General features: G+C 33.6%; 8 protein-coding genes across 8 annotated transcripts; 1 reads left to right on the forward strand and 7 right to left on the reverse strand. All coding sequences in view use genetic code 12, as the record gives it.

Moving 5' to 3' along the window:
• Positions 1 to 370: 370 nt before the first annotated feature.
• CD36_06570 (filamentation/pathogenesis/morphogenesis involved RBT4 protein, putative) lies at positions 371 to 1,378 on the reverse strand (the record flags this gene model as incomplete). Its single annotated transcript, XM_002417271.1, has 1 exon — positions 371 to 1,378. The coding sequence occupies one exon, from the start codon at positions 1,376 to 1,378 to the stop codon at positions 371 to 373; it is 1,008 nt and encodes a 335-aa protein (XP_002417316.1).
• Positions 1,379 to 4,475: 3,097 nt separating this feature from the next.
• On the reverse strand, positions 4,476 to 5,435 carry CD36_06580 (conserved hypothetical protein; the record flags this gene model as incomplete). Its single annotated transcript, XM_002417272.1, has 1 exon — positions 4,476 to 5,435. The coding sequence occupies one exon, from the start codon at positions 5,433 to 5,435 to the stop codon at positions 4,476 to 4,478; it is 960 nt and encodes a 319-aa protein (XP_002417317.1).
• A 1,650-nt stretch (positions 5,436 to 7,085) lies between these two features.
• Positions 7,086 to 9,221, reverse strand: CD36_06590 (conserved hypothetical protein; the record flags this gene model as incomplete). The annotated part of the gene is made up of 1 exon (XM_002417273.1): positions 7,086 to 9,221. The coding sequence occupies one exon, from the start codon at positions 9,219 to 9,221 to the stop codon at positions 7,086 to 7,088; it is 2,136 nt and encodes a 711-aa protein (XP_002417318.1).
• A 900-nt stretch (positions 9,222 to 10,121) lies between these two features.
• CD36_06600 (conserved hypothetical protein) lies at positions 10,122 to 10,661 on the reverse strand (the record flags this gene model as incomplete). The annotated part of the gene is made up of 2 exons (XM_002417274.1): positions 10,122 to 10,430; positions 10,656 to 10,661. 2 exons carry the CDS (start codon positions 10,659 to 10,661, stop codon positions 10,122 to 10,124), a joined length of 315 nt encoding a protein of 104 aa, XP_002417319.1.
• A 1,601-nt stretch (positions 10,662 to 12,262) lies between these two features.
• CD36_06610 (ATP-dependent RNA helicase, putative) lies at positions 12,263 to 13,894 on the reverse strand (the record flags this gene model as incomplete). The annotated part of the gene is made up of 1 exon (XM_002417275.1): positions 12,263 to 13,894. One exon carries the CDS (start codon positions 13,892 to 13,894, stop codon positions 12,263 to 12,265), a length of 1,632 nt encoding a protein of 543 aa, XP_002417320.1.
• Positions 13,895 to 15,577: 1,683 nt separating this feature from the next.
• CD36_06620 (conserved hypothetical protein) lies at positions 15,578 to 16,144 on the forward strand (the record flags this gene model as incomplete). The annotated part of the gene is made up of 1 exon (XM_002417276.1): positions 15,578 to 16,144. The coding sequence occupies one exon, from the start codon at positions 15,578 to 15,580 to the stop codon at positions 16,142 to 16,144; it is 567 nt and encodes a 188-aa protein (XP_002417321.1).
• Positions 16,145 to 16,358: 214 nt separating this feature from the next.
• On the reverse strand, positions 16,359 to 18,584 carry CD36_06630 (conserved hypothetical protein; the record flags this gene model as incomplete). Its single annotated transcript, XM_002417277.1, has 1 exon — positions 16,359 to 18,584. One exon carries the CDS (start codon positions 18,582 to 18,584, stop codon positions 16,359 to 16,361), a length of 2,226 nt encoding a protein of 741 aa, XP_002417322.1.
• A 359-nt stretch (positions 18,585 to 18,943) lies between these two features.
• Positions 18,944 to 19,879, reverse strand: CD36_06640 (conserved hypothetical protein; the record flags this gene model as incomplete). The annotated part of the gene is made up of 1 exon (XM_002417278.1): positions 18,944 to 19,879. One exon carries the CDS (start codon positions 19,877 to 19,879, stop codon positions 18,944 to 18,946), a length of 936 nt encoding a protein of 311 aa, XP_002417323.1.
• Between the last annotated feature and the right edge of the window lie 400 nt (positions 19,880 to 20,279).

Genomic DNA, 20,279 nt, shown 5'->3' on the forward strand with positions numbered 1-20,279 from the left:
AAGCAACTATAATAGAGATAGAGATAGAGATAAAAAATGTATAGAAACATATGGGTATAAACAAATGAAAAATGTAAAAAAAAACCAATAACAAATACAATGATAAAAAGTAATAACAAAATTGTAATGTTTAATAATCCAATGACCTCCAGAACCACACAATAAGTGAAAAAAAAACCCAAAAATAAAAAAGACAATAATAATAACAATAAAAGAACTCAGATGAAGTTTGAATACCCACTTATCATAAGGGGTCTATGTGTTAGTTTTCAAACAATCCCAAAAAAAAGTGAAACAGAAAAAGTTTATAAAAAAGAAATGTAAGGGGGGGAAGGTAGGACATGGACAAGGATAAGAATTAGTAAATCATTTATTGTGGTTTCAAGACATTTTCAGCCATATAAGATTTACCGGTCTTTGGATCAGTACCCATAACGTTACCAGCTGGATCATAAGAACAAATAACATATAATCCCCAGTTTTGAGCACGACAATCCTTGTAAGCACAACCAACTTTGGTGGTTGCTTTCCAAACAACTTGAGTAAAGTGATTGTAGTGAGTAGAAGAACCGTAATCATAGCTTAATCCGTCCTTGCCGGCTTCATTGTACCAAGCATCAAGAGCAGCAGGGCCATCAGCAAAACCAACAGCCAAGTTTTCACCAAATTTACCACCAGAGTGTTGCAAGTTACCGGAACAACTATATTGATTAGCGTAGTCTTGAGCGTATTTATAAGCATCAGAGTCCCATGTCAAATCTGGAGCACCGTGTCTAGCACGCTTTTTGTTGTGAGCATCCAAGATTTGTTTAGAAAACTCAGTATCTTGAACACCGCTAAAGTCATTATCACCAGAAGAAGCAGTAGCACTAGCTGTAGCAGCAGCGGTTTCGGAAGTTTCTTCGGTAGGTTCTGGGACTTTAGCTTTAGGAGCATCAGAAGAAGTGGTTACAGTAGATGGGCTAGCTTCAGCAGGAGCTTCAGTAGAAGCGGAGTTGTCACCTCCAATAGTGATGGTCTTAACTTGTGCGTCTCCAGCTGGAGTTTCTTCACCGGAGCTGGAATAAACACTGGAATAGACAACGTCTTGACCCATAATGGTAGTGGTAAAGACATGGGTGATGTCAAAACCATTATTGCCATCGGCATTGGCAGTGGTTTCAGCTTGTTCAGGTTCGGATGTAGCTGGTTCTTGTTGGCCTTGGCCTTGACCTTGGCCTTGATCACCACCAGTGACGGTTGCACCAACAGTAACAGTTGTGCCGACAGTAGCAGTTTCAGCAACAGTAACACCACGAGTTTTGGTGACATAAGCAACCTCAGCAGTAGTTAAGCCAGCAAAAAAGGCAGCAGTAGTGGCAACTTGGGAAAACTTCATTTCTTGAATAATCTAATAATGGAGAGCTTGAAAGTTTGAAAGTTTAAAAGTTTAACAATAAAAAGTTGAATAAAGATAGTTTAAAGGAGTGACTAAAGTTGAGTAAAATGTTTTTAAGGAGTGACAAAAAAGTTGGATATAAAACTCTGTTGTTAAAGTATTTTGATGGAGAATAAAATAACGATTTTGGATGGAGAGTTGATGGAAATTGTAATACCTATTTATATAATCTTTGGTGATGTTCTTTTTTTTTTTTCTATGAGAAAAACAATATAGAAAGGAAAACACTAACACAACTAAAAGGGGGAGAAGAATTGTTTGGCTGGTTTCGAAATATAACGAGAGGGAAAAATAGGAAAAGGTACACCTTGTTTTATTATTGTTATGTTATTAATTTACGTGTCACAAAAGGGGGAAACAATTAAAATTATTTGGGTTAGTTAGTTCTTCCTCTTTTTGTGCAACGTTTTGCCTACAAATGGAATGCGTGTATTGTATAAGGCGGTGGAACCCAAAAAAAAAAATATTGAAAATTTAGGACAAGGCGAAGCGAGGTGATACCACTGGTGGTGGCGGTGGTAGCAGAAGAAAAGAATTTTCACGCGTCTAACGAGGAAACAACAAAAAGCACAAAAGAAGGTGAAACATGTATCAAAGGTTAAGTCAAAGCAACCAACAAATTGAAGAAAATAATATTTTTTTTTTTAAGGGGAACTAGGGAATGGAGTCGAACGGTCTTTCAAAGCCAACAACAACCAGTCGTAGTTCTAGCTTCGACACAGTAGTAACTCAGAGAAAATTGGTTAGACAATCAAAATTATGAACAATGTATAGAGAGAGATAAGAAACTAGGGTACTAACTTTAACCTGTGCAACTTGCAAGAATAGAAATTGTTTGCCAGCAGCTTTTATTGTTGTTACTGGTCCATCAGGTGAATATCGGTTTTATAGCAAGATCAGGCTTAATTCGCTCTTTAGTTCAAAAACATTGTTCAACAGAAGAAAAAAAAAAAATTGATCCTAAAAAGTATGACGTCAAATGCGAATAAAAAATTAAATTTTCTATTTGTAGTAGTAATCATCCTCTATTGGGATATCTATTTTTTCTTGACACATCCTGATATTCCAAAAAAAGTCTAGAACTGATTCACTAACAACAGTATACCATCCCGATTAAGAATTTCAAAAAAAAAAAAGAAACAACTGAAAATCTATAAACCATCGAACAATTAGTAACAACAATAATATGCATTCATCCGCCATTTACATGTACAATCGTATTTACATTTAATCCAAATCTAAACCTTTCTTATTTTACTTTTTCTTTACGTTCCGTTGAGCAGTGATTGCGTATTGGCTTAGTATATTATTTTCTCCTACATCGGAATCCAAAAACCTTTTCGTTCCCTTTTTTTTTCTTACTCCTCCACATGATATTATTTTTTAAATCGTTTATTGTTGGCTTTGGTTTGTATACCTTATTTTTTTCCCCCTTTCTAAACAAAGCAGTGGGGAGAATGTGTGTGTGTGTGTGTGTGTGTGTGGGAAAAAAAGTGCACCGCCGGATGTTTCAAAATTTGGCGGAACAAAACCTCTCGTCAATCCATTTAATTTGACGAGTGATGAAATAATGAGCAAAACAATAACAAACTTAATCTATACGGGGATCTCTTGTTCTTTCCTTTATTCTTTCTTATTGTTATTACTTTGTGTCTTTGGTTGCTTTGTCATTTGTAGTGGATAATTAGTACCGACTTAATCATATATTGGAAAAGTCAGTCCCCTTCAAAATGATTGGTAATTCGAAAATATATTGCACTGATATGTGTGTGTGTTGTTTTTTGTTTTGCCAAGTTGCATTTCCTGTAATGCCAGGAACACCGTTCATGTTACTGAAACGTTTCTTTTTTAGTATTCTTATAAACTCTGGTAGTAGCCTGCTGCTGCTGCTGCTGTAATAATATGTACTCCTTTCAATGTTTTCATCTTGATCGTGTTAGTTTCCGGTTAAACCTACAGAGTGTAAACAAATCGGAAACATGTATTGAAAATCCTCGTTCCTGAAAATCTGCACCCGGTGATCTTTGGTGACAACAGGAGACTTGATTTGGAGCATGGATCTAGACTTCCTGATTCACAACAATTTACAGACAAACAACCCTATTTCAAGTTCACAGCATAAACCTAAGATCTAGATCTACTTTTGCGATGGTCTTTGATAAAACAATAGCATCAATAGTAGAATTAGTTATAGTCCAAACATCCGGCATCTGTGTGATTTGTTTCGTTTCTTCACTCCTTGCATCCGAAAGAATTGGTACTTATTATCGAAATCAAAGTTGTCAAAGGAGTGGGCGGCAGTAGCTTTAAGAAACTGTTACTTTTGAGGTGACTAGGGACCATGAAAATGATCAATCAAAATGCGCGAAAATTTATGGAACATTCTCTGATGAAAATTGCCCATGCATATACGTAAATTCATATATGTTTAACCCTTTGACTCCTGTTGCTGTTGGTTTAGCGGAATAAACAAAACATCGCCGTATATATCAATTCTAGATATTCCTCAAAAGTTAAAACAAGTTGTAATTATAAATCACAACTAAACCTAAAGCTACATAAGTTGATATACTTTGAGTTCGTTTCTTTTCCCGTTTTTTCTTAGAGAGGATAAATAAGCTCATGTTTTGATCCATCAAGAAGATTCAAATGTCGAACTCCGCCTTAGTTTTTTATTTGTTTCCAATTTGATTTATTTTATTCAAGACGTGACATCTTGTGTCCTTTAAGTGTAGAAGTTTATTTATTTCACACAATTAACGTGTATATCTTTCTATATATCAGAAAATCGATCGGTTCAGTCTAGACTTTATGTAAAACAAATTAAAAGAAACATTCAAACTGAAACAGCCACTTCCACCATGCGTAAGGAACAACAAGGCAAACAATAACATTAATAATATAGAATTGAAAAGTTACAAAAAAAAAAAAGAGAGAAGTGAAAAGAAACAAATCACAATACAATACAACACAACAACAACAAGCACCGGAAGTTTCATCTCTCTAATATCCACGTCCCCGCTCCTGTCAAATCTGATCACGATTTAATCAATGGTAAAACATTGGCAAGCTCTTGTCCAATGATATTACCTGGTTTTTGATAACTGCAAATGACGTATAACCCCCAACCTTTTGCTTGACAATCTTTGTAAGCACATCCTAATTGAGTAGTTGACTTCCAAACCACTTGTGTAAAATGATTTAACCCTCCAGTAAATCCTTCAGAATACCAAGCATTGACAGCATTGGCAGCTGATGAGTATCCCAAGGCTAAATTCTCTCCGTATGGTGCATTGGTGTGACGAAGGTTTCCTGAACAATCATAATTATTAGCTACTTTGTTGGCATAATTGTATAAATCGTTACTCCAAGTTAATGGATTCACTCCATGTCTGGCTCGTTTTGCATTATGAGCCTCAAGAATTTGGTTGCTAAACAATGATAATTGATTATTATTATCACCAGTTCCAGAATTGTTTTCTTGCGGTTGTGGCAGGGGTTTAGATGCCAGTGATGTTATTGCTGCCTTGACTACGCGAACAATACCTGGTGATGATGATGAAGTAGTCGGGGTTGGATTTGGCTTGACCACAAATACTGAAGTGTGAACAATAACCGCAGGACTTGCACTTGCTGTCGTTTCAGGTTTAGTTGACAGTGGCGCGTTATTGATAACGTTGATGGACGTGGTGCTGGATATTATTTGCACTGGTGATGGTGATTGAAACGTTGGGTGAGAATCCGACAGTGGTTGTGATTCTGGACTCGTTGGTTTGGAACTGGGAATCACCACAGTTGTTGTTGTTTTCGTGGAGTCATTAGTAATAGAATCAGTTTTGAGTCGTTCAGTGGTATAAGTACTCCCTCCACTTACTATTGTGACAATTTCTACCGTGACATATTTTGTTTCATATTCGTACACAAGTTTTGCGTTGACTACAGTTGCTGCAAACGAAAACACAGCAATAATAGCCGGAATGGATTGAAAGAATTTCATGGCAGTTCTTTTCCTTTTTTTTTTTTTTTTCTCTTTTATTCACTTAATAGTTATGTCAATTCAACAATTGTGTTATTAAAAGAAAAACTTGTAAGAACAAATAAATAGTAATAAACGAATGACTGAAGGAAATTTATCCAAAGTCTTCCAAAAAAAAAAACAACTGATTAACAAAATTTCAATTTACAAAAATATTGATAGCATTATATATAGGGAACAAGAAATGATGATATTAATATAGGTAAGAATATTATACTACACATTTTCTTTGGGGGGAACCAATAGTGGCATCATAATTATTTGAACAATCATATAAACAACACCTATTATCAATAACAATAACAAGAAAGAAAAAAAAAAATAGAATTAGCTGATAAAGCTTTTGTTGTTCTTTTCTTGTCCAACCTTTGTGTTAATCGAGTTCACTTTAGAGTTATAGTGTAAAATGGAAGTTATTAATCCTCTTAATTACAATAAAATATAATAAACACGTTTGTTTGATGGGTATAACCCAATTAAAATAAACTCGAAAAAAAAAAACAAAAACAAAAGGTAACTGGGAGTTAAGAATATGTATTTGCAGACATTGAAACAGTATGTTTCTTTTTATCCTTCAATCTCAACATGGGTTAAACTTGTGGTTGTCCCCGTCATTCAATACATTGGAGATGATGATTCTTGTTGTATCATCCATTTTTTTTCGCAATTTTAAAACCAGAAAATTCTTTCAACGAAATAAACTATTTTGTGTTACCATAATTGATTGTCTTTTCGTGTAACAACAATAATAATAGTGATGGTAGTAATTTACTAAAAGTTAATTGACGCGTTTTGTGTGTGTTGTATTACACGCATACATATAGTATACCAACTAAGTATTTAATTAGCATGAATATGTATGCACATTATATATATGTATCATTTACTGTCAAATCAAACAACCACAAATATCCAGAAATAGAAATAGGCAAAGAATGCAGATTTTTACGATCAATGTTAGACGAACATATTAATTGTAAAAACTATCACTCGTGTTTAAACAAAGGGGGGAGGAAAAAGTCTATTGGAATTATCCCAAATTGGTAATAATTGAATAAAAGAAAGAAAATATATGGCAAGATTGTTTCAATGATCAAAAGACTGAATGTTATACTATTTTATTCTTCTTTCTCTTCTACGAAAATTGTTTACCAATAGTTTCGCAACAAAATTCTAGTTTGTATGTGTGTAATTTAGATAGCAAAATGACACCAATAACAAGAACAGTTATGAAGTGTCAAATAACGTCTATAACAAATGAAGATAATAAACATGCTAAACTTGATCCCCTTTCTGGATGCTCCCTTTCACTTTCTACTTTGTGAGCTTTCTTCGTCTTTTTTTTCACCATTGTTAATAATCGTATCATCACCGAATTCACTCAAACAAACAATCGTGTAATTTTCCCTCTTTAGCGAACTTCTCTGTTTTATTTCCTTGTTGGTGTTCTGTCTTTGTGCTTTTCCTCTTTTTTTAAACCTTAAATGAAAACGGTGATATGAAAGAGAGTAGTAGTAATAGTCGTCTTGCTACAAAATTGTTAATCACTATAATCGTTATAGCCATTATCCTGCTATGGTCCTCCTCTTTATGCATTACTCCCCCCAATTTTCAACTCTCTATATAATCATCCAAATTGGGATAATCTATTTCAAAAATAACTTCTCCATCATTATTCCCGTCTTCAACAAACTTACTCCAACTTTGTAGAAATTTATTACCACTTTGATTCATCAATTCTAAATCTCCGACAACACAAAGTTGCCGCTTTGGCCTTGTCATAGCAACATTTAATCTTCTTTGTTCACTTAAAAATCCAATTTCTCGTGAGTCATTCGACCTAACTAATGTCAATATAATCACTTCTTTTTCCCTTCCTTGGAAACCATCCACCGTACTTATTTCAATTTGACCGTCCTTATCACCATTTGCACCATCACCCAAACCCATTTGTTTCTTTAGATTTTGAACTTGTGCCGAATAAGGAGCAATAACACCAATATCTTGCGGCCGAACTCCACAAGATAATAGCTTCTTGATATGTCCTTTGACAACTAGTAATTCCATGTCATTGTACTTGGAATCCCCATCTACCGATTCACTGATCTGTTCAGGAAATTCACCCCCCTCTGTATCATACCATATACATTTCGTCATTGTATCATCGTTTATTTCAACCCCTGGTAAATCAACTAAACTAATGTCCCGCACAGAATCATCACACTTCAATTGATTATCATACAATTGCATACTGGGGAACTGCATTATACTTTTATTCATTCTATATTGGACATCCAATAATTTTTTGTATTGATCACCTTGACAATGTTTCACTAGTCTATCAAATAATGTAGTTGCTAATATTGATGCAGAGGACGATGAGTTACTCTTTTGCTTTTTTATAGTTGGTGGTAACTGCATATTGTCACCAGCTATAACTAATCGCTTGAATCTATTACTCAATAGTAATGGTATCCAACATTGCGGTTCTAAGGATTGTGATACTTCATCGATAATAATCGTATCAAATACCATACCGCTGCTATCATTGTTACCCACACTGTTTTTCAATTCAAATGATCCAGATCCATGTAAAGTAGCAACAACAACCTGTGCTTGTACCAACAATTCATTGACGATTTTCCTTTCTCGTTGTCTTAATTCCTTTTTCAACAATTTCAACTCTGAATATAATGCTTTACGTTCGCCATATTTTTTACATTTTTTAATTTTGGTCAACACCGATTGAATTTCACTTGATATGTCATTAATAATTTCTCGCCCATAAGTTTTTGATAAGATTTCTAATGAATGCTGTAAATTTTTCACCAATAATCGTGCCGGGTGTCCGATTCTTATTAATTTCATTGGTTCATATTTATTTCCAAGTCGTTCTAAAATAGTATCGACAGAAATGTTTGACGGACCACAAACTAAGACTTTTTCTCCTTTTGATGTTAATTGTTGAATTAATTCAATCAAAGTATATGTTTTTCCCGTTCCTGGTGGTCCATGAATAATAGTTATATTAGAATCATTAATTGCAAATTCAATGGCTTGTCGTTGTGATGCATTCAATTGGTCATTGAAAAAATTGTTCTCGCCATGGTTGTTATTGCTTGTTCCATTAGATTTCGATTTCGGTATATACTGACTTTCACCTAACAAAATCTTGTGAATATCATTTTTATCACTCTCCTTCATATCAAGAACTTTATCCATGGTAGAGATCATTCGTTTATACGTGATCGAATTGGTTAATTTGACCAACCACATTCTTGCCAGATCATTAGTATTATTGTAATACTGTAGAATTTTCGAATCATCAGTTGATTCATCGACAGATATCGATATTGTTTGGGTGGAAACTTTTATTACAACTGCCTCAATGCCAACATCAGACTGATTTTGGGCTTGGGATTCTTCCTTGTGATTTTTTAATGGCTTCTTCTTTTCCAACTTCTGGTTTGATGCAGATGATGTCATTTTAGCCAATTTTACTATATCCCCAGTACGTAATGTCGAAGTGTTGATTTCTCCATCAGAAAATGCTGGGTCTAGTTGTAGTTCCAATATAGTTTTCCCACCTAATCCTGTTCTAACATTGACAATTTGTAAATTGATTATCCCCAATCCAAGTTGTGCTAGTTTTTTGGGAGGGTAATTATTGATATAAGACGTAGTCAATGCAATGTCTTCTTTTTGTTCGTTCAATATTGCATCTTTAAATTGGTCAAATAATTTCATGATTGGTGTATCCAATGGTAATAAACCTATGTGCGTTCCAGTTAGTATGTCTGCTCTGGGTTCCCAAAAGAAGAGGTTTAAAAAAAAAAGACCATTCATTTGATTTGTATGAATCATGTTTCTTGAATCATTTAAAGGATTATTACAAATGATTCATGCATCTGAGATTCAATGTTAAGTAAATTGCAAAACAAATCATTTAATCTGCTCTCGTTTTTTTTCTTTTTCTGGACGAATAATTAACATTGATTTTGATATTTGATCATCCTGATTGACATTCATTCATGGGTGATAATACTTGTTTCCGTAACTTGATCGGACAACTAGCCGTAACAATGCATTTAAAATGATATCAAATGATTAATGATCACAGCTCTTTGGAATTGGGGGGTATTAGGAAGAATTACGTACCTTCCAAACTCTTGGATCTTGGTGTTTGTTTCTAGCAGATAATAGTTGGTTTGTTGGGGATGATGCAAGAAAAAAAAAAAACAGGTGGTGAAAAAAAAATGTTTACGATCTGGTTCCAACTCTAGCCCCAGTTTGGTCTTGAATCTATGCAAAAGCAAATGATTGACATACACCAAAAATCCTTCAGTACTTTGCCGCTATTTCTCTTTACATACACATTAGTCAAATGTTATGTTCTACAATAAAAATAAAGTGTATATAAATATCATAAATGATAACGCACATTAGTATAATTAATGTTGCAAGTAGTAAATCAATTAATGTGCAATATCTAATACATATACACTGCAACTGAAACAAAACAGATTAGTGTTCATCAAACACTATTAGTTCCAAATAAGGAATGCTTTACAAAAACTAACCAATACCAAACAATTCACAACCATAGTTTTTCAATATCTCTCTTCTTTCTCCATTTTTCCAAAAATTTTATTCAGATGATTTTTGCTTAAAGTCGTCCAAGTCTCTACCAGTTTGTTCTTTCATAAACTTATTAGCTTCCTTATTAACGTAATCAAATATCAAATTATTCTGTTTAAAATATCCACTCCATTTTAAAATTGAAACAATTTTATCATAACAAGATTCTCCAAATGATAAATAATTACCAAACCAACGACGAAAATCAATCAGCAGAAAATGGGATGTATCAAATTGTAGTCCAGTATTTCTATGGATCCCTGCCAATATCACTGAAATCAATACCAAGTCAATTGCATAATGAGTTAATTTACCTACCTTTCAAAAAAAAACAACATCAATTTGAAAATTGATATAATGTTAGTCATTTAAATTCTTTTCACCAAGACTATGGCAGAATAAAGATTTTGTAACAAATGTGGTTATAACATGTTTAAGTTCTTGCCTTGTTCGTTTGTTTCCCGTTTAGGGTAATTCGTTTTTTGTATGGTATCTCTCTATTCTATTCTGCACATAAAGACTTGCACTAATCAGTCAACATACACTCATAATATAATTCTGCTTTATTGAGAAATGCCCGTCTTTTTTTTGTGGCTGTTGCAACAACAATTATAATGATAATGCCGTGTAAGTTGTAGAAAAGCTTTGATTCATGGATTCTAGGGGTTAAAATGGGTTTTGTTTTTCTTTTTTTTTTTGACACATTTACACGCATTGTGAAAAACCAATTTCAAGTCTTCCCCAATCATGTGATCGAGATCATAAGGACTGGAATGAAGCCCTTTCTAACTTAATATGCAAACAATATTGTAGTTTGGGGGGGGTTGTTTTATGAAAAGTAGATTGGCCGTCATTGGTTGTTGGTAAGAACTCAATATCAGCACTTTATATGATACTCTGTTTGATTTAGAATTGTGATTTTATTTGCAAAAATTTAGACGTAACTTTCTATTCAATATTAGGAAAAACTACCAAGAAAAGCCATCAGGGTACGATACCCCAAAAAATTTATTCGACCTTGTAAATATTCACGATAGTATAATTAAATTCATTAATCCTGTCAAAAGTTGATATGTATTATGCTGTCACGTCACATATTTCTTAATTACACGCATCTCACAGAATTAAAATCTATAAGAATCAGTTTGCCATTCTTCATGCTTTGCAAAATGTTTCGATTGAAAGGCTTACAATGCATTTAGCATGTTCAAAGGATTTCAAATGTTCATATATTCTTGCATATTTCAATCATTCTATAAATTAATTAAATACTAACCATTAATATCTTTAATCCAAAAATGGGATATAAAGTAATATAATATATAATCAATAATGAAAGTCCAAGTTGAAAAAAAAAAAAAAAAAAAAAAAGAAAAAAAAAGCACAGAAAGATTTTTATAATTTTTTTTATAATTTTTTTATATTTTTTTTAATTTTTTTTGGGTTTTTTTATTAGTTTTTTTTTAATCATGTTTTTGGTAACAGAAATATAAAAGCTCTTTGTAAAGACGAATGATAAGGATGATATTACTCATTTTAAAACTTCAACTGTTGAGAAACACAATTCCTCTTCCCATGATCAAAACAGGTAATATCAATTCAAAAAATGTAAATAAAGTTCGTCCTTTTCTCATTGGTTTATTTAAATAATAAAATTTCAAAAGCTTTATCAATGATCATTATCTCTTCTTCTAAAAACAACCTACCTTCTATCTTCAACCTCCAAGCAAATTCGAAAAAAAAAAAACAAAATGTATATATATAGCAAGCAAACAATAACAATAATAATACCATTCACCCCCATTGCTCATTGTTGAATAGCAGCTTCGAATAAAACTTTCATCTAATTTGGAATAAGTAAAAATAGTAATAATAATAGTAATAAAGCAACTCTATACGTTTTTGAAGTACATGAGTGACATCTTCAGCAAACTGTATAAACTAAAACAAAAAAAAATATCGAAGCCAACAACAATGAAAAATAATGATTTCAACTATGGTACAATAGAATACAAGAACAAATGAGAAATTGACTCTTCAACAACAGCAAAAAGGGGTAACATAATGAATAGAAAAGTAAAAGTAACAATAATAAAAAAAAAGTAGGATAATTATCATAAATCATTAAGTAAAGTATTGTTCTACCTGTACTAATATTGTTGAGCAGGATTTTGTGCTTGGGCACGTTGTTGTTGAGCTTGTGGGGGTTGTGGAGGTTGACCTGGGTAACCAGCAAATTGGGGAGGATATTGTGGATAAGGAGGGTATCCATTGAATTGTTGTGGGGGAATAACTCCTGGTTGGTGGAATTGCTGTGGATAAGGTGGAAACTGACCATTTGGATGTTGAGCAAATTGATGTTGTGGATTTGGTTGTTGTTGAGGAGGCGAGGCTGATTGTTGTTGCTGCTGTTGCTGTTGTGGAGGAGGGGGTTGCTGCTGACTCGATGGACCCAGTTTTTCATCACTCACTGGTTGGCCTTTATACTGATATCCTTTATTATGGACAGTTTCATTACCTTTTGGTAATTCATCAATTCTAAAGGGTCTTGGAACAGCATCGGCATTTTCTGCAACATATAAAGATTTATCAATAGTGGCAGGAATTGGTTTGATTTCAGTGCCCAACTCTTGCTCAATTTTATACAATGAATATCGATCATTCCAACTCATTAAATTGATTGCCAAACCTAAATGACCGAATCTACCGGAACGACCTATTCTGTGCAAATAAGTTTCCGCCGTTTTTGGGAAATCAAAATTAATAACAACATTGACAGCTTGGATGTCAATACCTCTGGTCAACAAATCCGAACAGACCAAATTTCTAACTTTACCTTGTCTGAACTCATGGAACACTTTATTTCTTGCTTGCTGAGGCATTTTTGCGTGAGAGTAGTAACATGAATACCCCAACTCAGTAATCTTTTTGGCTAACAATTCAACCCTGTTGGTCGAATTACAGAAAATAATCGATTGATTAATTTGCAATTTGCTGAATAAAGTGTTTAAACAATGTAATTTTTGCTTCTCCTCAACAAATGCATAAAATTGGGAAATACCCTTCAAGGTTAACTCATCCATTAAGTTGATCTCATAAGGTTTGGTCAAATGTTTATCCATAAATGACTTTACAGCAAGAGGGAAAGTTGCTGAAAACAACAATGCTTGTCTGTTAGGAGGGAAAAATTCTAAAATTTGCTCAATAATACCCTTGAACTCTCTTGATAACATCTTGTCAGCCTCATCCATCACAAAAAGTGGACATTCCGATAAATCAACGACTTTTCTTGCTGCCAAATCTAATACTCTACCAGGAGTACCAACTAATATATGAACAGGATCATGCAATCTAACAATATCATCACGTAATGAAGTACCACCGGTGGTGACCATACATTGGGTGCCTACATGTTTACCCAATGTTCTAACAACCTGGGACGTCTGTAACGCCAACTCTCTAGTTGGCACCAATATTAAAGCCTGCACTTTATTTAATTTAGGCTTCACCAATTGTAAACAAGGAATAATGAATGAAGCAGTCTTACCGGTACCATTCTTAGCTCTGGCAAGTATATCTCTACCAGCTAATGCCATAGGAATAGATTCTTCTTGAATAGGTGAAGGTTTCTCAAAACCTGCCTCAAATATTCCCATTAGCAATTCTCGCTTCAAATTGAAATCCTCAAACGATTTGCCTTTTGTATTTAACACATCTTCAGTTTGGGGCCTAGTGTCCTTTGGAGGAAGATTTAAATTTTGTTTCCAATTAGTATCCGTCATATTGTTATTTGTGAAAATAGTATTTGATATATATGTGTGTATATGGTCGAATGTAAATAAGACAAACCAAATAAAAATTAAAGTCAACAAATTCTAACTAAAGCCAGACTTGTAGATTTGGATTAACACTTGAATGAAATAGATATTCAAATTTGAATTTTTGTTGTTGTAAAAGAAAAAAACAAAAAAAAATAGCCTATGGTGATGGTTCTTTATTTCTGTTTTATTTTAGATATAAATGTGATTTAGTCGTTCTGTTTTCGTTTGATACAATAATCAAATAGATAAGAATACAATTGATGATAATATAGAGATAAACTGATGGTTAAATATCGTTGTAAAATGAAAATGGAAAAAAAAAAGTATTATAGAGAAATTGTTGTTGGAAAAGAGTCAGAGAAAAAAATTTTTGTTGAACCAAAATTGAGTTGTTCGAAGTTTAGGAAAGGGAGGGAGAGAGAGAAAATGTGTGTGTGTGTGTGTGTGTGCGTGAGTAAGGAGTAGTAGTAGTAGTAGAAAGATTGAGGAGGTGGGTGGGTGGCGGGAAATAATTGGACATTGCGAAACGAGTGGCCAAAATCAACTGAACTGAACTATCAGGGAGTGCGAAGGAGAAATTTTCTCATTTCTTTCTCTGGTCGTGGCTTAAAGGTCAAATTTGAACGTTGAGCAATAACAATAAACTACTCAATTGGGCTAATTGATATATCTGGCACGACCATACTTTAAATCTTTAATTCAACAGTTCCACAGTTGGTATTGAATGGGGGGAAACCAAGTTAAATGAATAGACTTAGTAAAAATTTATGAATAAATCTTACTCTTGTCATCAATTACCTATCTATATGGGTTTTCATTTTTTCTAACCCCAACAAATGTTGGATCAAATTGTTTGAAAACCATAATACACATATAAATTAGTTTTCGTTGTTCCAAGTGTGACCGTCAATCGTAGTATTCCCCAAAAACTACCTTGAATTTTGACATGACTAAATTTATGACCTCCTATATTGTCATCATCACACATTCAACTCTTTTTCCAGAATCAAGTCTGTCCCCATGAGTATTCCTGATCCCATGTTGAGACCTGTTGGATAACAATCACATCAAAAGGGTATAGAAACAAAAAAAACTGATTCTCGTGAAACTATATTATATTGAATATTTGCGGGTTATTGCTATTGCTGTTGCTGTTGCTGTGCAATGTTATGTTATTCTATCGTACCACCTAGTTGTTGCTAAGGGATTGGAAAATGGTTTGGTGTTCATACAAGAAAGTGAATTACATGCAGAATTTAGTTGTTACACAAAACCTTGACTGTACCATAGTTTTTTTGCGCAACAACAACAACAACAAAAGAAAAAAAAAACTGAGTGGTTTAAATTATTGGCGGGGGGAGCGCGAGAGAGAGAGAGGGAGAAATGCTGTTATATAGTGGCAGAAGTATTTGTTGTAGTTACAGTTGTAGGAGAATCATCTATTGATACTGTACGTTTATAACGATGAAACAATCCAACAACTTTGTTCTTGCTCTTTTTATTTTTTTTTATTCGTCTTCTTCTTCTTTTTGCTTTCTAAATTATTGATCTTTTTTTGCTTATTCCTTTGATTGTACCTACCGGCGTTTCAATCAGATTCCGAGCTTCATTTATTTCATACAATACCTAAAGCATTCATTTCTCATGTTTTCACACAGTGGTACTCAAACTCCTGTTTCTGCTTCCTATCAACAACAACTGCAACCTCACCAGCTACAAAATAAGGTACAGTTTCATGAACAATTGGATGAAACAATAACCTGGATCAATGATTGGTACTCACCAAACTTGATCAATAACAGTAATGTAAAAGAGATTAATTATAGCAAGAGTGGACAATTTGTATCATATAGTGTTGACACCAACAAAACCCATCAAGGCCAATCTAATCGTGTATCCGCAATTAACAATTTTGAAGAGGAAAGCTCGACTCCAGCAATCAATGACTCTGTCAGATTAAAAGGTTGGCACAGGACAAATTTGAATCACAAACAGGGTGACAATAACGAAAACTCCAATAACTTAAATCCAAACGATGTATTGGATTTAACTAAATGGAGGTATTTTAATGAATTTAACCAAAATGAAAATAATACAACCATTGCTACAAATACGGATGTTGGTGTTACCTCCGCTGACATCAAACAGGAGAGTCCAGCTTCTAAAGACTCTGCAGTTGAAAGGTTTGAAGGTACCATCAAACTACAATGATAACAAGGTGTGAGACCATAATTATTCCTAGTGGCTATTCTATTATGTATTTGCTATAATGGCTGTAATTCATACATTTATTGCTGGTGCTGTATTCTTACTGAAACGAAAAAGATGCTCATACCCACACGTGTTTTACTATTATTTTTGATGTTTTATTAAATAACTAAATCGTAACAATTATATATAAATCTATAGTAAACCCTTCTTTCCTTTATTCTATATCCTTGATATCATTACTGCTACTGCTGCCGCCACTAGTTTCTGTGGTGATAGAAGTGGTAGGTTCAGTGGATAAGTTGCTAATGCTATCACTCCCAACATCACTTGAAGGCTTTATTTTCATAAACATCAATGATTCTCTAGCTAAAGATGTTTGTTCAAGCAACTTTTCAGATTTTGTAAAAGTCCAAGACTCTTCCTCGGGCAATTTTGTCACATCAATAACCCCTTCTTTCTCGCATTTCTGGAAATTACGTCGAACACTTTGCAATTTAAACATTTCTCGTGGATCCCCCAGTTGAGAGTAACAAATCAATAATGAGTGGTCCGGCAAACTTTGATAAATTTGTTCAAGTCTTTGATTTGTTCGTTTGTATGACTCCATTTGATTGTAATCCAAGTCCCCAGTATAATAATCAGGTGGGGTATTCCATTTGTTGTTGAACTCTAAATCTCTCAAATTAATGACGGCAAAATTTTTAGAATGAATTTCTTTAACAAAATTCTCTACTGCCTCATCGTCATTTTTAACATTAATTTTTGTCAAATCATACTTTTCATCTGGATTGATATCATACTCTCTGGCTTGACGGTATGATACTAATAGTGATTTAAATTTACCACTACCATCTGCTTCACCACCAACATTATATTTTGGATTTTCTGATAAGCGTTGGAATATAGACACCTCTCCTACATTGGCTCCAAATAATTTTCCTTCGATAATTTTCAATTTAACCAAATCTAAACACGCTTTAGCATCTTCGATTGAAGAATGCCCAAGACCCTGGTCTTCTCCAGTTTGTATTTGCCGACACAAGTATTTCTCAGCTAACCATTTTAAGGATGGTTTACTTGGAGGTCCCCGATTGTGCTCATATATAATTGAAGTATCAACAATCCTGTCATGTTTGATCTTCATTACATTTAGATCGGATTCTAAGGAATGTCCAATCAAAATGTCCTGTTGCGAAACTTTATCCACAAATAAATTCTGTATATCTTCAATGGTGGTTGTTACATCCTGTAATAACTCTTCAGTAATACCAGAATACTTAGTGACATAGTCGGTAATTTTTTCCTTGGGTTTGACCAATTCATCCATTATAACATTGGCCTCAAAATCAAGTAACGAAATTCGAGTTAGTACTTGCTTGGCACCGGCTTTACAAAACTCACAATCCAAGGCATAAATTTTGCTTCTTCGAGTTTCTGAGGTCGATCTCTCATTACTATTTGAAACAGGATTAGTGGTACTTTCTAAGCAATACAAATCTTTTGTTGCTTTCCATGTTGAATCAACGAGTGCTGTTGGATAGTTGTATGCTTTCAATTGCTGTTCTGTCAAAAGTAAATCTTGAATAGTTATTTTTGTCGCTTTCAGTTTCTGCAATAGAGATTTCTTTTCATTTTTTGTTAATGGGACGTGGAGAAGAGTTTGCAATGACAGAAAAATTGTGTCTTTACTACCCGGCGATGACAGCTTAATGAAACTGGTAAAAGTATCATATATAAAAGGCAATTGGTCAATTCTTTTCAAATTTGAAATTGCACATTGTTGTTTCAGTTTTTCATCCTTCGGTTGTAAGCCAGTATCAGTTGTTTCTGTTGAATTTTCCTCCAACTGTAATCCAGGCACCAAACAAACGCATACAGTTGGTATCTTTTCGCCATTTTCAATATTACACCACTTTAAAGTATTGGTTCCAGGCACATTAAACACTTTTAATATCAACAGTCTTAAGTTTCTGAATGGGAATCGCTTCAATTCTGAATCTTTATCCTGCTCTTCTTCAAATTTATCAAGAACCAATTCAATATTTGGTGGTTGTAGTCTTTTTTTTAATTTCCGTTTGTGGATCTTTTCTCGTTTGAGCGGTGGTTGTTGTTGAACAATACTAAGGGATTGAGCGGACGATCTTCTTCTCTTTTCAGCAATTTTTTTACTTCTACTTTTCTTTTTTGGCAGTAAATGTTGTTGTTGTTGTTGTTGTTGATCATTTTCTTCTTCTTCTTCAAGAAAGGAATTTAAGGAAACTGCAGAATCACGCCTTTGTATACTATCTTTTTCTCTTTGCAACAATTCCCGTACTTGCAATCGTGGATTCGTGTTACCTTCAGTTTCTTCCTCCATATCAGCTTGACAAAGAGATAATCTAGCGGTACTTTTGCTCAATGGATCATCAACTCCAAGTTCAATTTCAATCTCACTTTTCATAGTATTTCTTTTACTAATCTTTTTTTTTTCTTGTATCAATTAGATCCAAGTATTAGTTATTTAAATATTTATATTCCAAATCTTTATCATGTATCTCTATTAATTAAAGAAACAAACAATTAAACAAATAAAAATGGGCTGGAATTAAAGAGAGAGAAAAAAAAAAAAAAGACTAAAAAGAATTCAACAAAATGTACTGTAATGCATTCTTTTTTGTTCATCGCTTCAATTTTCAATCGATGTGAGATTTTTTTTTTCTCCCCCCCTTTTTTTTTTCTCCCCTTTGTTTCCTTGTCAATAGTTAAAAGCAGTTTTGTTCCCATTTACACTACCCCATTCATAATTCACACTTAATGTATTTACTCTAGAACAGAAGGTTGAACTATTTCTCTTAACATATCACTTAATAAATACGTTGAATTTGAAAGCAGTTCAATTTTCGGTTTGTTTTTGTTTCTCGCTTGCAAATAATCTTGGGGTAATAACAAGTCGACGATTCTACTACTAACATCACTATTAGCCTCGCTACTCAACAACTTTTGGTAGTTACTGTCCAACTGTTCCAATCTTGATTCATCTCTAATTATTATCTCATCAGTATTTGGCAAAACTATTGATTTCCCTTGCACGACTATTTTATTCCAAGAATCCCATGTGTACGGTATATATAAATTGATTTGTAACTTGTTATGACTTGCATCATGTCCATTTCTATCGGTTCTATCAACATCATCAGTTTCCAGAAACACTTCTATTCCCTTCAAATCAAATATTGGTACTGGCGATGTGGTATCCAAATTCAATAATTGCTCGATATTCTCAATGGTTAAAGCCTCTGCCACTTTTCGCAAGGACACTATTTTCATACCATGTTTTAGACTAATATAACGAAGTAATTGCTGAATATATATGAATTGAGGTGTTAATTGATGTTTTTCGTATTGAATTGTGTCATACATTATAATAGTAGAGAAATTGGTGAACTGACATTGTTGTGACGAGTTGATCTCTTGGTATAGAAATTGAAAATAATCCAATACATCTTCAATATTACTGTTATTTCCTGCTGTCTCGGTAGTAGTTGAGCTATTGTGATTATATTGGATAATAAAAATGACTTTTTTATGTTTGGCAACCAAGCTTTTGATAAACTGATAGTATACTTTCCCATGTCGTATAATATACAACGATATACTATCATTAGTTAAGTAATGAACACTAGATTGAACTCCAGGCAACAAACATATCACGAGCTTCTTTTCAACAGGTTCAACTTGCAAGTTTTCTAAAGCCATCTAGTAATAGAAGTCTTTTTCTTTGGCAAGATGTTATACAAAAATAATTTATTAAACAAAAACCCAAGTATGTTAATAACAATCGTAGGTGGAATAGTAGTTTGATATTCTGTTTCCTAAAAACAAAGAAACAAAAACACGACTAGAAGAAAGCTTAGTTGTGTTAGTAGAGAAAGGGTAGTTCGCTCGCTCGTCCGTTCTCTCCACCACGACATCCTCCTAAATCCAGAGAGAAAAATTTGTGAGTGCAAACGAGCCCAAAAAAAAAAAAAAAAACGACAAAAAAGATAAGCTCCCCCGAAAAAACTGAAACCAAACAAACAAAAAAGAAAAACAATTTTCTACGAAGTTCCTATATTACGTTTTTACTACATTTGTATACAACAACAGCTACAGCCAA

The sequence above is a fragment of the Candida dubliniensis genome, chromosome 1 (assembly GCF_000026945.1).
Source record: "Candida dubliniensis CD36 chromosome 1, complete sequence".
In the NCBI taxonomy this organism is placed as follows: Eukaryota; Fungi; Ascomycota; class Pichiomycetes; order Serinales; family Debaryomycetaceae; genus Candida; species Candida dubliniensis.